The 25812-nt window shown below is 40.0% G+C and overlaps 1 protein-coding gene across 6 annotated transcripts; it reads right to left on the minus strand.

Moving 5' to 3' along the window:
• Positions 1-684: 684 nt before the first annotated feature.
• On the minus strand, positions 685-25293 carry LOC117159197 (uncharacterized). Of its 6 annotated transcripts, XM_033338809.2 has the most exons (11): positions 25017-25289; positions 24592-24907; positions 8509-8927; positions 7566-8037; positions 6683-7232; positions 6085-6419; positions 5712-5941; positions 4959-5096; positions 4431-4730; positions 3414-3572; positions 685-2981 (listed from the first exon to the last, which is right to left on the minus strand). In XM_033338809.2, exons 2-11 carry the CDS (start codon positions 24722-24724, stop codon positions 2856-2858), a joined length of 2862 nt encoding a protein of 953 aa, XP_033194700.2. In that variant the 5' UTR covers positions 24725-24907; positions 25017-25289; the 3' UTR covers positions 685-2855. The 6 variants fall into 6 exon arrangements, with proteins under 6 accessions (XP_033194700.2, XP_076478245.1, XP_076478246.1 ...); XM_076622130.1 differs by having other exon boundaries at positions 6091-6419; positions 24592-25293; XM_076622131.1 differs by having other exon boundaries at positions 5733-5941; positions 24592-25293.
• Positions 25294-25812: the final 519 nt, after the last annotated feature.

Consider the following 25812-nt stretch of genomic DNA (forward strand, 5'->3'; position numbering starts at 1 on the left):
GACAGCGCGTATTCACAATTCGTTAAATTTAGCATCAATGAATGACGACAGGGTTGAGAGCCTAGATCAGTGTCTATGTGTGATGTAAAACATCATAATGTATTATTAGTATTGCTTGACACTTTAAGATTTCAAATTCTCGAAGATCCGTCATACACAGTATATTGAACAGTCGTGCGAAACACACTCATTTCTATCTTTCACGCATACGATAGTCATTTGACACTCATTCAAAAATTCGAACGTACATGGCGCACGTTATTAATAGCATGTGATAACGTTGATATATATATATTTTTCTAATTTATATATCTATCTATCTGCATATCTATATTTTGTATAGATATATAGGTATATAGATAATGCATATACAAATATATATTTATATATTTCTAAATTATTAATAAAGTCAATATATAATCAGAATTATTAATTGAGGAGAAATAGCGATATTAATAATAACATAACATTAAACAGTTGGAAAATATAATATTGCAATAATACTAGAAGAGGGAAAGGTGATAGAGTGTCCTGACGCGTCTTGAAAGATCAAGATAAATAACTATTGGTGAATATTAGTGCAAATGATAGTGGGTATAAAATGGAGATTTGTATTAATAATGATAGTAGCAATATCTTAATGCTAGTTTTGAACAATACTGGATGTAAATTAAATAATCATAATAGAAATAATAATATTTATTAATACTTATATAATAATAATTATATAATAATATTATATTAAAATTAAAATACAATAATATTAGAAATAAAATAGTATTAGTTATAATTAATAGATTACCACGAGAAGTACTATAATTCCCGAGTATTGTCAAGATATAATATAGCGAAAATAGTATACATTATCGATACAAAAAAAAAAAGGTACCAGATAATCAAAGGTTTAAGACTGTTTCCGTTTCGTGCAACCTAATTAATATTTGCTATATACAATAGTTACGCTATTCATCCGCACGATATACTATAAAATGATAAACAATGTTGAAAATACTCTAACAATTATCTGCATGTGAACACTATTTACACTTTGTGAATTTGCTGGAAACTTATCTGTATTCGAAGGAAAATATCACAACTTAAATGTACGTTTCGAAACGTGTTGTTCATTGTATTTATTTCAGCTCTTATATTGTTGCTTTGCCTGAGTGAAAAGAAATGAATAAGTGATGTAATTGAACCGCAATATGTCCTAGTATGTATATATCCCAATATTCAAATAACATCTCAATAAAGCAACGATAAGATCTCGAGGATTTTAAACGGTTTTTAGATTTTAAAATCGATTTAGATTTCGAAAGATTGATTTGTTTAACGGCAAAATATGATAGATTAAGATTTATAAGAACATTATATCGATTGTGCAGTTTAGTCAGAATCCAATTGGTGTTTCTAAAAGTGTATATACCCGTTTCGCGGAGTACAATTCGGTTTGCTACCAGCAGATCTTCCTATTTGCACAACCTGGATTTAAGCTTTCGCGAAATTATGTATAAGTGCCTCGATGATGACTCGGATTGTTACTTTATCGATAAATCGTATCGCGAACAGATTCGTACGCTGTTATACATGTATCGCCTAAGTAATCATATAACCTACCACCATAGAATTGCACGAAACCCCATTATGTTTGTCTGTATATGCACTGCCTTTTTGGCGTTTGTCAATATATTAATTTTACTAAGAAATTAAAAGTAATAAAACCTTTGACATATAAAAAAATTTGATATATAAAATGAATTATATCGAATTTAAAATAAAAAAGAATGTTAACGATTGAAATCAGAAAATAAATAGAAGAAGGGGATTTTCTGTATACAGAAAACACCGTGAAGAATTGTGTATATGTATATCGTGTAATCTCACTTTACTATGACAGTGCTCGTCCCATAGAAGAACCAAGGTGCAATAAGCGAAATCTTGTGCGCGGAGGAATGAGTAAAATTGTTATTATATCACAGATTTCCCAAAGCGCGTACCGATAGGCGTCTATTATTTAAAAGAAAAGAACAAACAAAAAATTTCTTTTTGCATTCCCCTTTTCTCCGAAATGCCTTAGTCGAAACGCAACGATTGGAAATAAGAACAATTATCTCAAGACACGATATGTTTACCAAAATATGTATCGTTATCTCGGTGTAACGAAAATTTGAGAAATACCTGACACAGGTCTCGTGCAAATGTCAGATACTTCTACGTAATTGTTTACCCTCTAAGTCGGAAAGCAACGTAACTTGCCGTGTATTGCTAAAGGAAAAAAAACGTTCTAAAAAGGACCGCGTAATCCCATCTCGCGGTAAGGAAATCTTGTCGACGAGAAGAAATGGTCATCATTCCTGAAACGTTCGATCCGAGTCTTTGGGTATAATTTTTTTTTTTCTTCGCAACTTTGACTTTCGTCTTTTTTTGTAACCTAAATATCATAGTCTATACATATACATATATTATATATCTACCTATACGTGTTTGATGAAACCTTATGCGTCAGTTATCGTGTACTCAATAAGGCAATACTGTGTATGCAAATATACTTTCTTTCTTTTTATTTTTTTATGCCTATGCTCTGGGATTCACGGGTCAGTACAAATCTCGTGGATAATTATGAGATTCACGTGATTCTCGCGATTAATCTGATCGTCATCGGCCCTCGACGCCGTCGTGTATCACCGCTTAAGGGGGCCATCTGCAGGTACTTTTCGCGCGACGTTTATTTCAAGATGCGTTTGATGGCCTTCCAGTTGAGTAGCTAAAAAATCGTAGTCAGCCTTCCTCTTCGTTCTTCTTTCCTCCGTTTCTTTTTCCTCTTGTTTGTCTTCTCGCTGTCTTTGTAGTCATCATCACAAGCTGGAAGCCCGACTCAGGTGCAACAATGTCGTGGCACGTTGAAGAGGTGCTTCGAGGCTTTTCGAGGCTGATTTTACGCAGCTGTCCGTATTCCGTGAGTCCCGTTGCAACAGGCCACCCTGAAGAGTTACATGACGAAGAACAATTTCGTGTTCTTGCTTCTGCTATTCTTTTTGTTCGAATAACAGATTTCTTTTTCCTCGTCTCTCTTCACGTACCCTACACATCATCTTTTTATATTTATCTATACATATATTTATATATAAACATATATCCTTTTGTTCTATCTCTTATGAATTTATTATCGTTTGCTATTTCGATCAACTTTGTATTTCTACCCACCCTCCCCTGCCTATCTAACTAACTTCGTAATTTTAAACGTTGTTTCTTTTTTTTGTCTACCAAGGAACGGAGAAACACACGGTACAAAATCAAACGATTACCGATCACGTTCTCGTTACCTCTTATGATTGTTTCTTTTTCTATTATTTATATTTATATTATTCTATTATTTATTTATACGACGGTATTATTGGAGTCTATTTGCGCACCTGGAGCAACATGTTGGCAAAATTGCTGTTGGTAAATTTGAAATGTCGCTTATCATAGAACTTCAACAAAGCTGGGCTGTATGGGTGTTTGTCTTTCAGATGTAGGTAATGGACTTCTGGCTCCTGTGTTGTATGCCCACATTCTTCGCATACGTACACCTGAATGAAACGAACAGAAATAAAGGCATTAATTAATATCCATTTAATCTTACAATCTTATATCCAGAAATTGGTGTTATATCGCCGCTTTCTTATGTGTTTCTGGTTATTTTCTTTGATAAAAGCTCAAGCTATATAAATTGCAGAACTTTCAAAACTGTTGATTGTAATTACTTCTAGGAAAACTCTACATCTTTTCTTTTATATACTCGTTACGAAGAAAATAGAATTAATGAAGCAAAAAAAAAAGAAAAAATATCAAATGAAGGAAAGGTCTATATTATCGTGCCTATGAATATGAATGTTATTTTGGGTTACAAGGTCTAGAAACAAAAGTGCTATAAGTAGATTATTACTGCTGCCTCTTGTAACTTTCAGCTACATTTACACATCAAGGTTAATTCTGTTGGTAATATCCTTTGCTGTAAATGTATCAAAGTACTCCCTATCACTCTCAAGTGTAATTTAACACTGCTAGAGTAAGGATCTGAATCAGCATACACTATACCTATATTTATAAGTATAAATAAGTTATTTAAGTTATTTGTAAGTATAAAGTATATATAGTATTATAGTATTTATAAGTATAAAGTATATAAAGTATTATAGTATTTATAAGTATAAATACATTATTTATACTTATTTATAAATTAAATAACTTAAATAAGTTATTTATACTTATACTTATTTCGATATATATTTTTATTGCAAATTCAACCACGCGTTTCTCTATTAGATAACGTCAAGAGAAGCTATTGTTTTATAATTATGTCAAGTGATTTACTATTATACAAGACCGTCGTGACTTAAAAAAAGATAGAAAATATTGTTGTATGTTGATTGAATTTTGAACCTTACCTTTGTGCGACGTTCCTTATATGCGTATTGATGTTGAACACCGTGAACCTTAAGGCAGTGACTTTCCAGAGAGCACCTCTGCGTGAAGCTCTTTTCGCAGAGATTACACTTGTACGGACGAACACCGGTGTGTGTCCTGGTGTGCCTCTTCAAATCGAACGTGTCATTGAAACCCTTGCCACAGAATGTGCATAAATAACGTTTTACGTCGCTGTGGCATTTCATGTGGCGATTCAACAGTCTTTGCAAGCTGAAATTCTTGGTGCACACGCGGCACGTGAAACGATTTGGATCGTCATCCTGAAAATCAACGAATTTTCTTCATTTATTAAAAATATTCTTCGTGTCATTCTTCATGTTGCGAGGTACATATCAACCGCATGAAATATGTAACAACGACAAAACTGGAACGGTAATCAGAAACTGGGATCTAGGTGTGTAAAGCACTAAATCTACTGCCTGAGGAATGCAAATCTTAATAAAATATGCGATATATGGTGAAGAAAAACATCAAAGAATGACGTTTACCTTGCCAGGCGGAGGTCGAGCTGCTCTCTCTTCCTCGCGAGTAGCCGCAGCCTGTCTCTGACCCTCGATCGCCAGAGGATTCTTAATTCCGTGGCCACCGTTTACGAACTCCAATTGGCAGTCACCAGGAAGGCCAAGCTGTAACAAAATCACGATTAGCTTTATGTATTAACCCATCTAATCTATTATTTTGTAACTCAATCGGTAATGGATGAAGCACTCTATTTGATTGGCATTGCATAATTGTGCTATCGAGCAAACTTTGATGCGTTTGAATTGATCGAAGCCAAATATTCTACAAATAAGTATCGTTTGGAAGCTTTTAATCATTTATATGGCAGTGTTTAAGCATTTCGGAACATACAGGCATAGGTCTGTTCCTTGCTAGTTTTCATAGAATAGCGTCCTGCGTTTATTATAAAATCATATCTTTTCAAGCACATTTAATGTAACATTTAATGTAAATATATGTGGTCGACTCCAAGAAAGAGAAGAAAGAAGGAAGCAAGGAGGAAGAGAAGAAAGAAGGAAGCAAGGAGGAAGAAAAGAAAGAAGGGAGTAGCAAAAAGGAGAAGAAAGAAAGAAGCAAGAAAGCTGAAATATAAGAAGAGACAAAGGACAGTAAGGAGAGAAAGGAGAGGAAGAAAAGGCGGGCTTTCAGATCCATCAACAATGCCACACAGATACTCTTAGCCGTATTCAAGTTCGTAGACGAGAAGTATGCTTTTGCCTGGATCAATTTCGGGTGCTTACCCTTTGCTGTAGTACACCGACCCGTTGCGTCAGTGGTGGTTCTCCGACAGGGCCAGTTGGTTGTACGGTATTTATTGACGCAGAGGACACCGCAGCCGTCGGGCTTGGTGCGTGTTCCATCAGAGCACAGGATGGCGATGTGCTGGTCGAGGCGGCGTCCAAAGAACAGCTAGCAGCTCCTGGGCTTGGTAAGCTTCCACCAACGCTACTAGCAGAATCTAATTCCAAACCTAACATCAATAGTATTAAATGGTTAACTTTATCCTTAAATACATTACAGTAAAGCTATGGTTACAGTTGATATAGGTTCTTTTACTATAGGATATTTGTACAAGCTGTTTTACGAAGGGAAAGAGGCGATATAAACACTAACCGCTACCGGTAAAACTTAATCCTGGACTCAACAGTCCTTGGTGTTGCTGCTGCTGCGGCGGCGGTTGCTGCTGCTGCTGCGGCGGCGGTTGCTGCTGCTGATGCTGTTGGTGCTGCTGGTGCTGGTGCTGGTGTTGGTGCTGTTGGTGTTGTTGCAACTGCACCTGTATCTGTAGCTGTTGCAACTGCGGTTCCGGGTGGTGTTGGGGGTTCTGATTAATGTGAAGCGCGAGCTCTGGGCGTTCCTTGGCGATGGGCTGATAACTTGACTCTGCTGTAGCGTAGGTCAGCCCTAATTTCGAACTGAAATGTTGAGGAACTGCTGTGTAGCTGCTCCTGAACAGAGATGGTTGTTTGTTTGTATTATTTTACGACGGTCGACGAACAACTTTCGAGCGCATCTCATTTGGTTCCTCGGAATCCTTTTTAATAAAGCGAATTTTACAGCTTTCTCTTACGATTCAATGTCCAGTTCAAAGAGCAGTCTCGATTTCCAATGCAACAGAACACGTGACATTCACAAACGTTAGAGAGGCGTATCGCGTGCGAACATCGAAAGCAGCTCGATTCCGAGTAAAGGATTGTTCACGAGTACTTACCTCGACGTGTCGAAGCCTCTGGTTAAGGCCATGCTGTGCTCTGGGAAAGGATCGACGCTCGGTTCTACGGGAGTGGTCATTTGCCCGCCGTCCTGGCCGATTCCACTTTCAGCCGAAGCTGGCGAGTGCAAAGATTCTTCCAGAAGATCGTTGCTACCATCCTCAGCTGGTAGCCTCGGTAAAAATAAATCGGCAGCATCGCTCAGACTCTCAAGAAGAGCGGTATGATCCGAGGGTGAGTTGAAGGTCAAGGTAGCGGTGAACTGAAGAGGATCTACAACGGTGCCCGTCACCATGTCTACCATCATTCCTGTGTCGGTCATATCATAGGCGCCATAATGTCCCGATAGCAAATCGTTTGTTTGTATCTTGTATGCGGATAGATCTTCCTCCTCCTTCAGTGTCAAACCATAAGATGCGCACACATTCTGCAGAAGAGAATATTGCTTGCCCTCTTGAGCATTATATTGAGAATGCTGCGAGTTTATGTCTTGCTGTCCTGCGTCGCAGTCCATTCCTACCGCCGGTGATGGTGTCAAATACCCGTTTCCTGAGACAAACATTTTATTCATATATTAGTAATTGACTTATGGTATAGTATAGCATATTTATAGATTAGTAATACATTGCGAATATTTGTGTATTCATAATTTTATGAATACAACTAAAGAAATTATACCTAAGGGAAGATTTATATTTATATCATCTACTAGTTATTATACATAAGGAACGAATATTTCGTTTTAGATAGTTTATATATTATACAGTTTTATATATTATTATACATTATACAAAATATTACTAATTAATCAGTATGTAAATATATAATAAATACAATAGCACTTATCCAGATATCTTTTGTAGCCATTATTAGCTATCATACCTTGAGTACTGTTGTACTGATTTGCGAAATTTGCCAGATTATTCCCGCCCTTGAGGGACTCATAGAAGGGAGGTAAAGAGCCAGTGGGTGGCGAACTCGGCCCGTAATTTCCGCGACCGTTTCCACCAGGATTCATTCCACCTCCAGCGCCTCCGCCTACAGCTCCACCGCCTCCACTACCACCTGTGACTGCCCCGCCTCCGCAGTAGCTACCACTTCCGCCTGAATTCGAAGAAGAGGAGCTACCGGAGTTGCTAGACCCGTTGTTAGAACCAGAACTCCCGCTGCCACCGGAAGTTGATGATCTTCCGTGACCTGCTGCTGCGTGAACTACCTGAGGACCAGATAATCTCATGGCTAGAAGAGGCCTGGCAATTGAATTACCAATCGCGCGCGATACTTTTGCACCTTCGCGACCTCGCTCCTCGTCCTCTTCCTTTCTCTTCGGCACGGCGTAATCGATTGGCTGTTCCTGCAAAAATAAGTCCTCTGTGTTATTTGTCATGATAGATTTTCGCAGGTGGTTACACCAGAATTAATTAGTACATGTATGCGTGAGATAAATAGACGTGAGATGAATAACAAGTGAGTAATGATTTAAGAATGCACACAACCAACACCTTCTACATTGTTTTAGTTATTTTCGGTCGAGTTATGATATTTTTTTTGTATTTTTTTCTGAATATGGAAAGATCGTTATACATGTGCTGACTGCCATAATTTTCCTGGTACCACTGAAAGTTGACTATTTTTGAGATACAACATAGTTCACACTATTATACACATAACACCATGGAAATGAAATCGTTAAAATTGAGAAACCTTAAAATAAAGAGTAGAGAGGAGCATATTTGTTAACGCAGGTATAACAAGGTAGTATGGACAAAATTCAAGCGACTAGAAATTCAGATCAAGGAGTCCCGGTGAAACATGATGAAGATACCTGTTCCGGTTCGTGAACTTGTGGCACTTCAACCTTATCCTCCCTCCTAGACGTTGACTGACTTTGTGAAGGCACCCTCTGAATGACTGACACTCTAGTCGGTGGTTCGACTCTTGGCGTTTTTGGAGGAGTGTCAGGTCTGGGTAGCACCAGCTTCTCAGATTTCGAGAGAAATTGAGTAGCATCGCTAGAGGAGGGAACGATCGGTGGGCTGCTATATTCCTTACGTTCCGCCCTAGTCAGTACGTGTCCTCTGCTCCCGTATGGTACGTCTCCGCCGAGAATACTCGAGATGAATCGACGCGGCGGTGTATCGGTTGGAGTGCTCGATTGCCATTGTGGCGGCGGAGAAGAAGCTGGACTGCTGCTGCGTAACGATTCCGGGGTCGTTGCTCGATCATCGTCTGTTTTCTCGCGATCTGTATCGTTGAATTCAATATTCTTATGTTTACATAATATTCCCGTGTTTGAATTATTGGATTATTCTGGGAATATTTAGATGCATCATCACGATTGGATGAATCAAAAAAGGCAAAAAAAGATAAGTTGATATGAAGCTGTAGCTCTAAAAGCCGATTTTTTTTGTTTTAAACATTCTTAACAAATTCATTTGCAGTAGGTCGATCGTCGTTGGGTGAGAAAACTGTTCGATGATTAAAATTCGCAAATTTAGTTCGACTCAGACAAAATTTTAATGCTTGATGCGTCTGGAATAAGTAATGAGCATACGGTTATAATATGGGCTCTCGTCGTAGAGTCAGGATGGTTGAATTTACGAGCAGCCTTGAGGGGGTTCGTAGGTACCGTATGCTATACTCTCTTTCCGTGCGTCCTTCACGCACCGCCTCGTAATTCGTCCTCGAGCAGCAACGTTGTTTCGCACACGATTAAACCCAAGCTACCATTAGAATTCATTCGAAAAGCCGCTTCTCCCATGAACGGTGACGGGCGTTAGATCCTATCAACCGTTTAATACGTTGATGCCAGCGTGTATCACCGATGGGTCACACGAGCCTGTCCCACGAGACGGCGTGCATCGCCGGTGGGTCACATAAATCTGTTTCGTGAGGCGATGTGCATCACGGTGGATTACACTTGCATTTCACAAAATAGGTAGTACAAAATTTTTATTCGCGGCATACTCTCTACCTTTTACTCTAGAAATGCGTTTATAACATTGTTTACACCGCCGTCTCGTTTTACTCGCGGACCCTTGGTACGACTGCAGAAAATGTGAATGATTTTTGGGCAGTACTTTATTTTCACTTGGCATTTCTTCTCTGTGGGGATTCACTAAACTTAAAAGGTGATCAATAATTTTTTCCCCTGAACAATAACACACCTGTGATTTTTGAAAATAGCTAGCATATATACTGGTCTTTTATCAGTTCATTTTAAAAATTTAATCTAACCTAACACTATTTTCATAGTGCATATTCCTTACGCGCGCCGTCGTCCTCCGACGAACATGCATGTCTATTTTTTTTCCTGTACGGAATTGAAAAATTTTTTGATTCGCGCTATGTACGTTTCTTATAGAAAAATGTTCACAGAATTGCGTGTGATGGTTAGAATTCGCATCAGAGCTCTAATTTTTGAGAAAAATCGAAAAGAGTATTCCACAATTAGAGTCAAAGTTGGTCCCGTCAGCTATACTCAACATTTACAGATATATGCAAATTGATATTGCCAAACTATTGTATATCAATGTATTAGTTGAAGTCCACGGAATTCATTGAATCCAACAGGAATCGTATAGCTTTTGTAATTTTGCTATAAATTGAGGTCAAAGTTGAAAAATTGCGATCGTGTTGAACAGTCTAATCTGACACTGCACCGCCCCACGAAGCAGACCGCGCATTCGGGCGCCGCCTCACAGAGAAAACCCTGAATATCGGTCACGGCGTCAACGTGTTAAATTGCCTCATAAAAGATACGAAGAAAGAATGAACTGTACGAAAAATTGTACGAGAAAAGATTGGAAAAATTCAATGGTTGAAGAGAAACGTGCGAAGAGAGAAGCACACCACAATTTATTTGCAATACGTCTTCCGTATCACTTACAAAGTTTACATAGCAATTGGTAAGACTACGATCGACGTTGAAAGTCGACCGATTCGAAATTTACTGGCTTACGCTATTTCTACCAACGTCGACAATCTATTTCGCCTTACGGTTATCTTTTCCACATACGCTATCTTGTTCAAGCTAACGTTACAGCTACACGCGTTACCCGATCGAACGACGCTCTTGAATATAAAATAACGATAACCTTGCGAGTACAAGTAAAGCGAGTAAGCTACGCGATTGCAACGGCGTGCAACTTTCCATCGTTCGACAATGATATTTACGGCGGACAGACGCGAACAGGAGGAGCGCCCTTCAAGGACAGTCTGAGAGGCAATTACACGCAGTCTCGGATCGCTTGATCGGTCGGGCCGGGGCTGAGGCATCTGGCCGTAGAGTCGCATTCGTAATTTCTCTCTATTACCGGGATACGCTTGGGTCTGCGTTCTCTTGACTTTGACACCGACTGTGTTTCGCGAATGGAGCACGAGGACATCGTGTCGGCCGACGAAGCCATTCGAGCGGAAACCAGGAAACCAGTCGCGAGGACACGCTACTTTTTGTGAGCACGTGCGCGCCGTCTATATGGGGCCAGCGACGAAGAAAGCCTTTTCCACTCTGCGTTTTTTTTTTAACTTTGATCGCGCTTTCGACTATCGATTCGAACACGGAAAAAGTTTCTTCTTGCTTACGACTGACAATCGTAGTGATGTGAGTCAATCTACCGCTATTTTTCAGAAAATGATCTATCCGCGCGTACTTTGACTTTATTATAATACAAATCTCGTTGTATCTTTTCATATCGCAGAAATGTAACACGGCGGAGAACAAAGTTAGAAGTTAATTAAATACGAAATGAAATGGACGATTTAAAAACTGAAATACCACGACCGAATCGAAATATAACCGAAGAGCTATCTACGTATCTCGTAATAGGTGAGGATTTCAGGAAAAAAAACTCGGCAAAGGAACTCTCGTTTCGCTAGCAATTTCAATTTTCATTGCTATTTGATTCGTCACTTCTTTAACCACTAAAGAATATCAAGGCAATAAATACTAATAGACTCAATCAGAACCGATCTTCGATATTTCCATATAGTACATGGCACCTGTCATCATCATTAGGATTTCGAACGTCCTTCGTTCCAGCGCTACCAGCAGCGATCGCGACAGCTCCGTCCCTGGGGCGAAACGCGTTTCTACGAGCGGAGATTTCATGGTTCTATAGAGACGGTGGGTCAAACGTTTAGAGAATGCTTCTAACGACGCGTCTTTACGCAAGCGGTTGCGTCACACCTCCAAGTCGAAGGTAACAACGGGTCCGCGGTAGAGAGGAACCAAAATGGCGGGTTCTGTTCGCGGTTGAGCAACCTTCAAACAGAATCGGCCCGTGTACGTGAGATCCTCCGACCAAATCCCTCGAACAGGTCCGGGGCCGTGCTATAAATACCTGCGCGAGCTTCGTGACCGGCGTACCGATCTTTTTCTTCCAGTCGCGTCTTCCCTCCTCCAAGGAATTCTCTATCCCTCCTTCTACTCTTCCGTCTGGACAGAGAAGAAGAAAGGGAGGCCACGAGAGAGCGAGAAGAAGAAACAAGAACCGGTACTTCGAGTCTGCTTCGGCAGGAACGAGCAGCTCCCTGCCGAGAGACTAGCGATGCCCATTCGATTGTCCGCGTTGTGAGTTTTCGAGCAATTTAGCTGTACCGAGGATTCAGTCGCCTCGAATCCTTATCGAGAGTCGAAGATCGAAGAAAGAGAGGGAGGGAGAGAGAGAGAAAGGAAGAGAGAGAGGGAGAGAGGGGGAGGGAGAAAGAGAGAGAGAATGAGTGGGGGGGGGGGAGGCCTGACCGGTTAGGAGTCTTGAAAGACCGAACGGTCTCTCGGTGAACGAGAAAGATCTGATAGCTGTTCAAGCCTTGACCGTACGCAACACCCTCGTAACGTTCGTTCTATATTAAACTAACGTTCTCTATATGTCTCTCTACCATGTAAGTATGATAAAGTCGCACGAATCTATGCAAGTATCTAATTTTAAACGATCGAGATCTAACGCGAAACCCGCGTCGTGCTTGTTCTATCACAGAGTGATTATTTCGTCGTGTAGCTTGTACAAGGTAGCGTTGTGGTACGTGTCAAATAATACATTAGTAAACGATGTAACAGGTTACAACATTGAAACGAGCACTTCTCGAGTTTTATCACAGACAGAAAAGATCCTTTGGATTTTATAGATTCTATCATTTCCGCGAGAAATAAATCACATTTATAATCGCGAAGATCAAAACCGACCTAATCACCATTGATTCGTCTTTCTTCCCTTTTAATCTCTCAATTATAGGAAACTTCTGGGCTAAATCTCACGAAAGTACTGGATTACGACCGATGTCGCTACTGTCATCAGAGATGGCTGTGTCACGAAGAAGACGAAGCGACAGTCAACGAGGAGCAAGTGTATCGTAGAAAAGTTGAAATCAACGTTAGGAGATCGCGTGACATTGAGTATGCGTCATTGTAAACGGCATCGCGCGCGGACCCGCGCGGTTTACGATATCGTCGCTTAATCTCCTACTATAAATTCCGATTTCCGTCCCGCTGGTGATTTTGTCGCGTAGTTGACGGGTTTTCCTCGTTACAGAAGCCAGAAGATACAACAGAGATACTATGATAATAATGCTTTAGCTTGAGCCAGCGCACCGCATAGACAGTTCCATTTTAAATGAGGCTCCGCGAACTCGATCGCTATAAAGATATGGTCCAAGGCGAGCAAGAACGTTCGACCGAGCCTCACGGTGCTCAACGTTAAAAAGTAACGGGTTGAAGAGTCTCCGATGACGAACGCAATGACGTCGCGTTTGCTTTTTTCCTCCGGTCGTTTATCTATCACCTTTTAATGACTCGCATTTTAGTTCTTCGGTTCGCGCTGTCGTAGCGAAAAATACAACGTCTTGAGCGTTAGTAGTTGCATCGTGTCTTTAAACCGTAGCCTACGTTCGAAATACGACGAAACAGGACTGTGTAGTTTTCTCTTAAAAAACGACGCAAGCGTAAAGCTATTTCATCTTTTTCCGATTGAAAGGCTTGGGGTAACGAAGAGATGGCTCCAACGTTTCAATAATATTTATCGTAGACGAACAGAAGTAAATAGATTTCATGATCGAAAATGCAGATGTTACTACTAATATTGAAGAATTTATATCAAATTGGAATAACAAGAAGAACAATGACTAGGAGATGAAATTATTATATTCCTGCAGCGATCCCTTCTATCGTCGACAATATCTATATATCACATTATCATTGATCGCAACATTACGAGGATTGCATAGAAAAACTCTACAACATCTATGTATATATAGATTTAAGATCTGAAGAGGAAGAGAACGACTGTTCTTCGTCGAAACCCTATAGGAATCATACGAACACGAAGTTCATGATCAGAGAGAAAAAGAGGCAGATTGGATATTCTGGCGGGAGAAGCTTCTGTCTTGTCAGCCATTGGTCTGGCGGCAGCTTCGTGGCTCGTTGTTGTCTGCTCGATCGAACACCTCGACTTAGTCGACCTACTTACGCCCCGACCACTCCCTTAAATCCTTTTTTTTCTTCAGTTTTTCCTTTCCTTTCCTTTTGGCTACCCGCGGTGCTACGAACCTTCACCGCTTACACGCCATCGTTTATTCGCGTTCACGCGAATACACAGACGTCCCAAACAATGCGCCAATTTTGTCTTTCACTGACTGATCTCTCGCTTCGGTACTTTCCAGCCATTCCAACTAACTGGTGCGTTTGTGTCTCGAAAGCGTACCATTAAAGATTTGTAATCAATTCACAGTGCAAATTTTGCATTACTCCGCGGCTCGTTTGGAACGACTGCTAGATTCGCTTTATCGGTCGTGAATCTGACTACTGCGGTGAACCAGAAGTAATTACTTTCCCATTGTCCCACTACTTCGAGCCGATCTATTTTCACATTCGAAACTAGTTAGTAGATTAGTTTCTCTGCACTGCTATAAAATTTGTAGTGTGTTTTGGTATTTTTAGAGAAATTTTGGGTTTCTCCGCCCTTTCAAAATGCTGAGCTCCATACCGAGGATTCGAACTCGCGACGCGTCGTCTTTTGAACCTTAACGAGAGTAGCTGGTTGCCCCACCTTTTGGAATTTTAATTGAGGGAAGGAGAGCGTTCGATGAAATCGTTTTACTTCTTTCTTCGGGGAAAATAATTTTTGCGCTTGTAATTTTGATGCTCGCTCCTGTGTGATTTGATCAAAATCAAATTTATTCAGTAAAAAGTAACATGTACATCATGGTTCGGCTATTTTAACTTGTAAATAGCAACCTTTGTAATATGTATACATAATATAATATAACATATACATACATGTATACATAATATAATATAAATAATGCATACATAATATAAAGCTTGACATGTGACATATATATATATATATCGAAAGATAGAGAATTTGATCAAAGGTACCACAAATAACAGTAATTGCTCACGTCAGATAACTATAACTAGGACTATCACAATTACATAAATTCAAAAATCCAGGTTATGCTTATGGGGGATTAAAATGGGGGATTAAAATGGGGGAAAAATCAAATGGAAGAATCAGATCCAGACGCGAAGCGCAAACTCGGCAGTAAACTCATGCTCAACACACGTACGCAAACAATAAGGCATGATTCCTGCAAGAATGCGCGTCGCCAATAATAATTGTTCCGATGCGATACTTGCATCGAATCAATGTCGGTTGATTATCACGACGATCGAGGGATAAAGCGTGTATCGTTTTTAATCCTTTGCGGACGGGTCAGCTCGACGAGCGAGCGTCGCTGTGGAGGTACTGGCGTGCGCAGTTGAGAAAATATATACGCTGAATGATTGCATTATTCATTGTCGAAACTTGTATTATTTTCTTCAAAATTTAGTTCATTACTGTCACTATTTCTGTTGTGTATTCTTGTTGAACGGAGTTCGTTTTCACTGTCTGAAGCACTGTCGTCGTGTTCTATGTCAGGTTCAAAATAATATTTGTATTATCATTATCGAACATGTGCTTTCTGGATTTTTTAGGCATCGTGTATAAGGTATTATAAAAAATATATAAAATATGTAAAAAGCTTGCTGATTTGTCTGGTAATGCCATTGAAAGACTGAAGTTCGGCCTGACTCGACCATCATCCTACATCGCGAGTTTACGTTAAACGGAAGATAAGATTTCTAAAGATCTATAGTTTTCTTTCATCAAAAAGTTATTACGGTTTAGTTTACTATATCCATGTGTAAATACGCATAAGATTATCGCTCAGAAAAATAGAAGTACGCCAGACACCTCAAAATAAGTACTCGGAACTGTGAACAGATACGAGCGGCTATATGCCGACACTCGTCCACAAGGGATTAATTATTATTATAATTAATTATTATTATAATTATAAAATGCAATAATTTATTCGTAATAATTGCAGAGCCCATAAAAATGTACACAGGGATTTGTGTTAATTATGGAAGCTCTGCATATTTTATGAATCACGAGTCGTATCATTAAGAAGATCCTATTTTGAAAGTCTTTCTGGCGCATCGTTTAAAGTTAAACGATGTTACTCATTAAAATCGTATTAACTGGCTTTGCAAAGTATTTGCACCTAAAATATGTAAGAAAAATGTGTTAAATCTAATATTCGTAGTCCGGTGGCCCGGAAACTGGACTCCCAATTAGTTAAAGTGGACCTGCAAAAAAAAAGCGGCAACTTGAAGATGGAGCTCCTTGTTTAAAAATTCTTCTCGAAAAATGCCCGCGTTGTCTGACAATTGTTCAAAGAACGTGTCGGTGATAGATCAGCTAAATAAATAAGAGTGGATAGATAAGCAAATTTTATATGCAGTATATCCGACGCTTGGAGAGTCTGGAAAAAAATGTTGATTATTTATTAACGTCTTATATATGTATATATGGTGGAGTTGTGGAAATGTCAGCCAAGTCACGTTGACAGCTTCAAGATTGCGAGCAGCGTCTAGAATTTCCAGAAACTCATACAATTCAAATAAGTCCAATATACTATGTATAAGTCATGGTATTTTATTGTCACGCTTGTTCCCTCCATCGTATAATTTTACAAGTCTGGATCTCAATTAATCTATGTGTGTTCCTAATAACTATTAGGAAGATCGATAACTTAGTGTAATTCTTATGGCATATATATATATATATGTATATAATACTCGAAACTCGAATTATATCGGAGAAAATTTTATGAAATAATTGTCAGTTTTCCAAAGTTAAACGTTTCGATGTTTCAAAAAGAAGAACGCCATTACGAAATATCTTTGAAACGAACTGCATCGTTATATTTACAAACGCTGAACTACGAAAAGGAAAATACTACTGAATAACGTTAAAGTTTCAGAGTTGAACATTTTGAAAACAAAATCAATGATCGTGCCCCTTATTTTTCAACGAACGGAGCGCCTTATCGAACGCGCGTCTATTTCGATATTATGTGCTTAATCCCCCGCAAAGAATCGGTTCCGTTGACTTAAACTTCGCGAGGTAACTGACAAGACATGAAAAGAAGAGTCGAAGAAGGAGGGTCGGTGTGGACAGAGGAGGCTAGCTGCTAGCTGCACCGTATCTGCGTAGCATTTGCGTAGCGGTACTGTGCGTGGGTCGAAGCATCGCGAACAGCAAGGTGACACTGTACACGCAGCTACACGGTTGCCTTACGTAATGGAACCGTGCACGCTGTCCCTCCTCCTGTTGTCCGTTAATTCTTCTCCGACCGTGGCCTCCCTCCTTCTAACGCGACTCTTCTCTCGCGAACAACGTCTTTCTAGAGGCGCACAACGGAAGATCAAGGCAGACTATCTTCCGCGGTCGTTCTCGTCGCTCGGTGAAAAGTTGCGACGAGAAATGCAACTACTATTGGACGCACAGGCAATTCTTTCGACAGAGCACCGAGGTCTCGCTACGCATTGCGCTGTCGATGTGACCGGTGAAGTTGGAATAATCTTGATGAAAAATTTTTATCGTTCGGGCGGCATATTTAACGTGGCATGGCAATCTTACCGTAACAGTTATACGTCACGTGCGAACTGACAAAATGATAAGTACGAAATATAAACATGAAATAAAAGTTCGACCTAGAATCGTACAACGCTCGACGAAGGTTACAACGAATGTAGTGTTTGTATAGACGTCCAGAAACTTCATAGTTTCTTTGTTGTCCAGTTAAGTTATGCTTGGAATTCTACTACAGTAATTTAAGTAATAAAATAATGAGAGTAAAACTTCGTTTATAACTTGTAAGACAAGCAGTTTATATCGATGGAGTTTATAACTTAGGGTCTAACCTAGTCTCTACGATATCTACAATTTTTCGTGCACGTTGCTAGAAGCTTATGTTGGGGTAGGTGGATTCAAGAGCGAACGCGTTTAATCGGTTATACTAAAAGCTCATTCAAGTAAGTGATGTTCATATAACGAAACTTTATTATATTGAAACAAAATCTTCGCTAATGCACGGTTAAACGAATTCCTGACCATTGAATTGTTGTTTGAACGTAAACTCTTATCATCCTCAAGGAGGGATATTGGTGAATCTCTATTATCTATATACGCTGTTTATTCCAACGGGTTCAGATAGGTAAAAAGTTCTACTCAATGTTATAGGCTTGAACAGTGGAATTTTTAGCACAATATTACGAACGACAATGCACTCTGTGTGCATTGAAAAAATGAAAAGATTCGATACCGCAAATCACAATTACAGATACAAACAGCCTAAAGTGTTTCTCCTATCTACCGTGTTTCTTTTCTCTTTTTTTCTTTTTCTTTTTGTCATTTTCCATTGATTAGAGCGTGATGAGCGTAGCGAACACAGAACGATGGAGAACGGAGTAGAACGTGTTTTCGAAACCTACGCTGAGCCTTGACATTCGTTGCACATACGGAAACGTAATCGGCGCGTTCCACCTCTCGTTGCATTCTGCAGGAAATGCGCAGGAAAAACCGGTACGATACTGGCACACGATTAAACGAACGCGGACGGTAGTTCCAACACCAACGCGGAAAATTTTCCCCCCTTTTTCCTTGCCGTCACTATTCAGCAATGATTATGGCAAAATCGTAGGCAATGAAGCCATGCTGAAGACTTCGCGTCTTTCGTATCGGATATAATATTTTTGCATAAAATATTCGGCGAACACATTGACGGTTCAAAATATTTTTTTATAGATTTTTTTAATAATTTCGAAACTTATTCTTGGTTGAAACATCTTTTTTTTTTTTTGAAACAGCTCTAAGAGGATCTGGATAATCGATTGTTCGAATATCTTGCGAGGAAATTGGAAAAGATTCGAAAAGAAAAAGATTTAAAAGATCTGAAATCGTTCTAAATCTATTCAAGAGATGCATATAACACGGCGATTAAGCGATAAATCTCGTGATCAGATTCACTTAGATTTCTAATTTAGATTAACCGTAATTGAAGTTGCAACGATGATTAATGATACCTGCTTCAGCTTTTCCTTTGCGAATGGCTACTTAAAAGTTTGTAGAGCGGCAGAAAAACTTCGAAAACCATGGATATTAGCTGTTGCATTTTCATTCATGTCGTTTCATGTTTATCAGCTCGAATATTAGCTAGAATAATGATCTTTGAATAAGACGTTACGTATGCTGGTGTGCTCACGATGTCGGCAGATCGCGACCAAGTCGCCGCGCCGCGGCTTCCCAATTACAGTGTTCGCCGAGCGTAATAACACGCGTCGCGAATGCAAGCCGATTCCTCTGATTCGTGGAGCTTTTTGCAATTGTGGATGGAAATGAACGGAGAAAAAAGAGAGATTCACGCTTCAGCCGAAACTCTCACCATTTTTTTCACCGATACACCTGCTTGTTTTTTGCGGTTTCTCATCGTTTCGTATCTTGCTTCAAAGCGAGTGTTATATTAGCAGCGAACAATCGTTCCGATTCAAATTAACCGAATCTTTGATTCGTAACAGTTTTAGCCTTTTAAAAAGGGAAGACATCGAACAGCCATGCAAAATAAGAAAAGAGAAGAAGAGAAAGAAAAAGGGGATGAAGAAGATATTCGTTTAATACGAAAAGAAAAAAAGTAGAAACAGCGTTGCGCGTAGATCGAAAACAAACGAAAGTGTTGGAGAAACTGGCTGGTTACAGGTGCAACGGTGCATCTGCCTTGAGAAAAAAATAAACCTCCAAGGAAGTTAAACATTATCTAAATGGTTGAAGAATGATCGCGAACTCGAAGAGAAAATCAGAGGAGGTGGTAGCGCGCGTTCTTGCAAGGACTCCGTGGCGGTCGCAACAGATTTATCGAGCTGAGCGTTTTCTGCACTTGGCCCCTTTGCTTCGAAAGAATTTCGGTCACGGCCCTCTTGCGCCATTAGCCTCCGCGGCACGGTAGTCGTTAATACGGCTGTTTCTGTGCGGCGACCGTAGCTAAGTGTGCGTGCAACGTCTGTGAACAGGTGAGTCGCGCGTGTGTGCAACCAGACGACGTAGCCACGTTCTGTCTTCTACCTGCTTACACTGCTTTCGACCACGAGCTGAACCTGTTTTCCGCGCGACCACAGGTCCACGCTGTGTCGTTTCAAAGCCAACCGATGTTCCTTATCGCGACACTTACCTCCGTCGTTAAATCATCCCCTCTTAAAATATCATTTAGCTGTCCTCCGATGATTTCTGTTAGTCATTCAGTTACCCGGTTTCAATTAATTAAAATATACGTACGCGATAACGCTTCAGTCCTTTACGAGATATTTTAGGTTTTTCATCGAAATAAACGAACGAAATGAACGCCTACATTATGGTAGTATTTCGAGTAATTAAAAGAGGCGAAGAGCTGATAGGTTTTTCACCCGGTTGTCATTGCCATTGCTAGAGGAAACCCGTACCTTTGATACCCATATACCAGTACACGCACACGCGCGTGCCTCGAAATGCACGCACGATGAACACCGTGAGCAGTGCATTGTAATTCGTCACAATGACTGCACATCCTGGTGTACTAGTCTTTGGCACAGGTGCGCGATTACCCTACGTGTCAACGACAGCCGAACGCCGCCTCTGACTGGTACGTTCGTCTAGTCGCACACCATTCTGCATACGCCAACTTTGGAAAGCGACACGATTTTAAATGGTATATTTCGCGAATCTCGTTCAGTTTGGTGAAACAAAATTCATACGTTTCGTCGAAATTGTTCTCTGTTCCCCGACCTTCGGATAGTTGGTTAAATCATACCGATATATCTTTCGATTTACAATTCTACTTTAAGGGCAATGTTTTGTTATGCTCGTCGCCAGCATTCGTATTCATCGCGTCGAATTTAACACATTCCACGCACACGGTGATAGTACGGCAACTTGTGACGCGGTTTGCGGCTAACATCTAAATAGGATGCGTGTTCTAAACTGAATAAAACAATCGGCAGTTGTACCTATCTAACGTATTGACTCGAGACTTTTCGAACTAACACGAAACAAACTAAATTAACTTAATACCGTAGAACTCTGTTTATACGTATATACGTTGATTATTTCAAGGAAATAGTAACCGATCTGGTATTCGTATCGCTTGATTTTACTGGTTGAATTTATTTACCTAAATCTAAACAACTCCTATTATATGAGTAAAACGTCATAACGAGTAAGAAAAATGAATGAAATCCAATGATATAAACTATTTGTCTTACAATCAGTTCATATAAAGCAACATTCATTGTGGTTTTGAGAAAAGAGCAAAAGATTTTTCTTCGCTGAATATATCCAAAGTGTTGCTAAGAAATGAAGAAATCATCGAACTCGGATCAATTTTAAATATGCAACTGCTCATTCATAAGTTGTATTCTTCGTGAGCGCTATTTCGCTTATAGTCCATTTCCCAACCGACGATAAATCTTAGCGCAAGCAGCAAAACGTTCGATAAGAATTCTGATTCAAGGAATGTGAGAGTTTGATTTTTCCCGGTCGCTTTTCTATTTACGACTTCGAACCGGCCACGTCCTTCTATCACTCCCTCTCCATCGATCCGGCACGAGATTCTAACACCGGTACGCGGAGCTCGCCTTGGCCGTCGTGGAATTACAGACATTGACGATCGACTCGTGAGCGTTCCCGTGCTCCGACGTTGCGCAATTCGCGCGAGAACCGTGCGAAACTTGAAAATTCTTATTGTAACGCGTTGCGTAATATCGTGTAACGCCTGCGTGACCAAATTGAACCGTAATAAGTGAAACGTGCGTAAAAAAGAGCTACGTTCTCAATGAATGCTTCCTTCGTGCTTGAACCTGTTCCTTTTTTTGCAGCCAATTACGCAAATTTTATTCGATATCTTTCGTCTATTCGCGTGTAACAGCTCAAAAGAAACAGAAACCAACGTCGTTTTAAATTATATTTGATAAAATTATTTGAAATTTTATTTGGACCATTCCCTTGGATATTACTTATACTTTGATGTGAAACCAATTTCAGATTTTATATTTGAAGGATACGAATTAAAAAGAATTTTGTATATCGATATAGAATGAATATTATTCGATCAATGAGATAACTATGATATGTCAGCGTACGCATGTTAAGTATACGGTTAAACTATGCTACGACGAAGCGCGTGAAAAGTATAGTGACGTCCCGCGTATGCGGGCATCGAAGTCTCCGACTCGAACGTGGAAGTGGCTCGTCGAGCATAGAAATCTCTGCGCGATGCGTAAATATGAAGATACGTCTAGAAAAACTCTGCACGCGTTTTGCATACACGTCGAGTGCTTTCATCGTCACGTCAACGCGTCAGACTATTCCAGCACAGATTGTCGTTCTGATAAATCATTGAATCTCATCTAACGGGTAGACGCAATAAATCTACTAAGTACGACGACTTTAGCCGTATTAATATTCAATGGTCTCTTTATCTTTAGCTGTTAACGGTACATTGATGCCAGCTCGAAGGTGTAACGATTGCTCCGCATTATCAAGGATAAATCTTTGAGTCAACGTTTTGCGATCCATATGCAGTGCATTAAAATGAATTTTTTACGGCACAATTGAATTAAAGTTGAAAGAGAAAATCGATGTATCGTTATCGAACTCTTACCGAGCGGCGCCGAATTAAGTCAAATTTCAGATTAACTGAATGCGCGTCCGCGTCTCTACACCGGTCGGTGTTATCTCGTCGATATTTCGCGTTATTTCGCGAAATTAATGTCGTCAAATGTACGGTAAGCAAATTTACAATTGCACGAAGGACAGCAGTCATTGCTAATGAACGTCGAATAATTTCGTCTGATTTATCGCGTGATAATCGAGAAACGCAAGTAAGCGTTTCTGTTGACAGCGAGTTCCTAGGATCTTAGGATCCCTTTCGGTTATCGAGGTATAGTTGCGCTTATTTTGTTCCTTTGAGAATGGCAAACTTACGCGTTCTGGGTTTCGTACGTTTAATTGATATACGAGCTGCTTAATGAGTAACGTCGTCGGAAAGTAAATTTGCACCTGCGGCGCGTGATAATCGATACGAGGCCATCGACATCCAGCTCTCGAAACGACCGACCGTGTCCGTGATGCGAGAGAAAAAAGAAGGAGTGACGAAAAAGAAGAACCGGTTCCAGTCATTTTTCTAAACCAGTTTAGGACCAACTTCGTCGGTCTGTCTACTCACTATACCGTTGTAAAAGAACCGCGTCGGGCTATCATCTCGCGCTATGCTACCGAATAGGCGCCCCAGGCTAAAAAGCCAATTAACCTGTCTTCCAATCAATTATATAACTGGAAATCAATATCGATATCGCACTTGAAATATTTAAAACACGAAATTCTATATATATAGTACGTAAAAGTTACGAATGTGACACGTGTACATTATTGGTTTGTTTTGCTTGAAATAATGCTCGAGCGATTTAATAACACTTTTAGTATATGTGCAGTTTCGCCGTGAAAATTTATTTTCTTGTTTAATTTAAAGTTCGTTGAAATGATATTGCGTACAATGCGCGATAAATGTACATGTCGTTTACGTATTACACCGTTCTTTGGTAATAACTGTTACAAAGAGTAAGTTGACAAGCGTTAAAACAGAGATAGGATCGCTACGAAATCCATAATAATAATCGGATCTTAGCTTCAGTTTCTTTTTTAAACTGATGGATTATTTTTTATGATTACTATTGGTTTGATTATATGATATACAGCAATTATATGTTACTGAAAGAAAATTCCATTTCGTACATAAATTTAATCAAGCTGAATAACTTTTAGATAAGGAAAGACAAACTGATAATTGATATGAACTTGTAAACAGTGAAAAAAGTGTTAGTTTTCGAACGTTGATGCAGATGACTAACGATGAAACAATAACGCGTTATACGAAATGCGAGATAATGATAGCGTTGCAAATCAAATTTGCAAACGTACTCCTAAATTGCAACGGCACCTGTGCGTCCAACTCATTTGCACCTGCGGGGTTGCCCTAAAATATTCTCGGGCACGCACTTCTTTTTTTCCATGAGAGAGCCGAGTGTAAAAAAGTAGTCTAACCAAGTCGAAGAAAACCGAGAATTTTAATGAACTACCGAAACCGGCTTCGCAATCTTCTCAGCGGATCGACATTCATCACGACAGGGAGAAATTGTTATAATTTCTCGCGAGGTCATCGTCCAAATTTGCATCGCGATCTCTGCCAGAAAGACATCGATCTGTCACAAAACTTGATAACTCGGAATGCATAGAAGATATATAGATACTTTATGAAATGTCGCAGCTGTGATGTATTAAAAAGATATATTCATGATAAAAATATTTTGGCACTCGTTTCTATTTTCAAAATTTGTATCTTTCATTATTAACTCGACGAATTTTGTACATAAAATTTGCTAAAACGATTTCGCTAAAAATTTGCTAAAAATTTGCTAATTTAGTTTCTCAGTTGAAACAAAAGCTGCACATTTCTCGGCATCAAGAGGAGCTAATTAAAATAAGGGAAGTTTACTTACACTGATGCTTATTCACAATGAGACTGAGAGGTTCGGCACCATTAGTCGATGAATTCTTCCCGGCGTGGTGTGCCTCTAATAGTCTCAATTGTTGTTGATGCAATCGATTCTTGATTAGAAAAATTTTCGGCATTCTGCTGAACCTTAGCGCATGTTAACGTGACACTTCACCCTAAAGCTTCAGGCACCATTCCCATCGTCGGCCACAGTTGCGTTCTTCAGAGACATCAACCACACTAATCACTTCTGGGTATCTCTCGAAGTGTCTTCTCGTCTCTTAGGACGTAATTCTAGTGACGATCAGTAATCACTGACTCTGTTGAAAAGAACCGCAATATACGGCGAAGTGTTACACTTGGTTACAAAACGAAATTTCAAGTTTGCAGTGGTGTCAATGGTTCTAGTTGCGAGCTAGACGTACTTACACTTCTGATTAAAATCCACCTTGAGAAAAAGAAATATCTTGAATATTAACCAGCGAATTTTCGGATCACTTCGGTTTCCGCGATAGTCACTATTAACAACGATACACGCCAATCGCGAAGTCCAGAGATAGATTAGTTTCTCTGTTCTCGGTTAGTCCAAGGTAAAACTTCGTCTTTCTTTGTCGCGGATTTACAGTTATCTTCGACACGGAGCACAGATCGAGCGAGCACACATTAACGGTCGAACTCTAGCGATCAACTGAAACTTCGTTGCCTCTTCGCTCGGTCGGGGCCTTGTCCCCACCACCCACTGGATCTCTCCCCACTTTGCTACCCTACCAACAGGCCCCACTTTCCCCACTCCAGCGCGGCTGGCGTGCTTTACAGCCCATCCGGATTATTTGGTCGCTTTAGCAGTGTGCGGGGTCCGCTGTGGCGCGCGGTGTCCTGTTGGAGATGGAAACCGCTCGTGGGACTGCGCATGCGCGTAACGGAGCATCGTACGTGTGCTGAAGCGTACGAGGTCCCTCTCCCCTGCCACTCCTCTCGCACCGGTTCCCTCCCTCGTCTCGTGTTCGCGTCTCTTTTTAACAGAGACGCGTTTTATAGTTTTATCCTGACCGTGTCTCGTCGTTTTTCTTCTTTTTACCTTTTTCTTATCCTCTTCCCTTTATTCTTTTATTGCTCCGTTGTATATTGTCTTTACGGTGGTCAATTTGTTCGTCACCCGGGACACGGGTTGATATTTTTTGTACACTTTTCTCTTTTTGCGGTAAATGCGTGAACGCGGTCGCGC

Source organism: Bombus vancouverensis, chromosome 10 (genome assembly GCF_051014615.1).
Source record: "Bombus vancouverensis nearcticus chromosome 10, iyBomVanc1_principal, whole genome shotgun sequence".
In the NCBI taxonomy this organism is placed as follows: Eukaryota; Metazoa; Arthropoda; class Insecta; order Hymenoptera; family Apidae; genus Bombus; species Bombus vancouverensis.

Coding starts and splice junctions, on each gene's coding strand:
- LOC117159197 (XM_033338809.2), bottom strand. CDS start 24,724: ATGCCGAAAATTTTTCTAATCAAGAATCGATTGCATCAACAACAATTG. Junction 5,097..5,711: donor TCGGTGTACTACAGCAAAGG/GTAAGCACCCGA, acceptor ATTTTGTTACAG/CTTGGCCTTCCTGGTGACTG. Junction 3,573..4,430: donor ATAAGGAACGTCGCACAAAG/GTAAGGTTCAAA, acceptor CGTTTCATTCAG/GTGTACGTATGCGAAGAATG.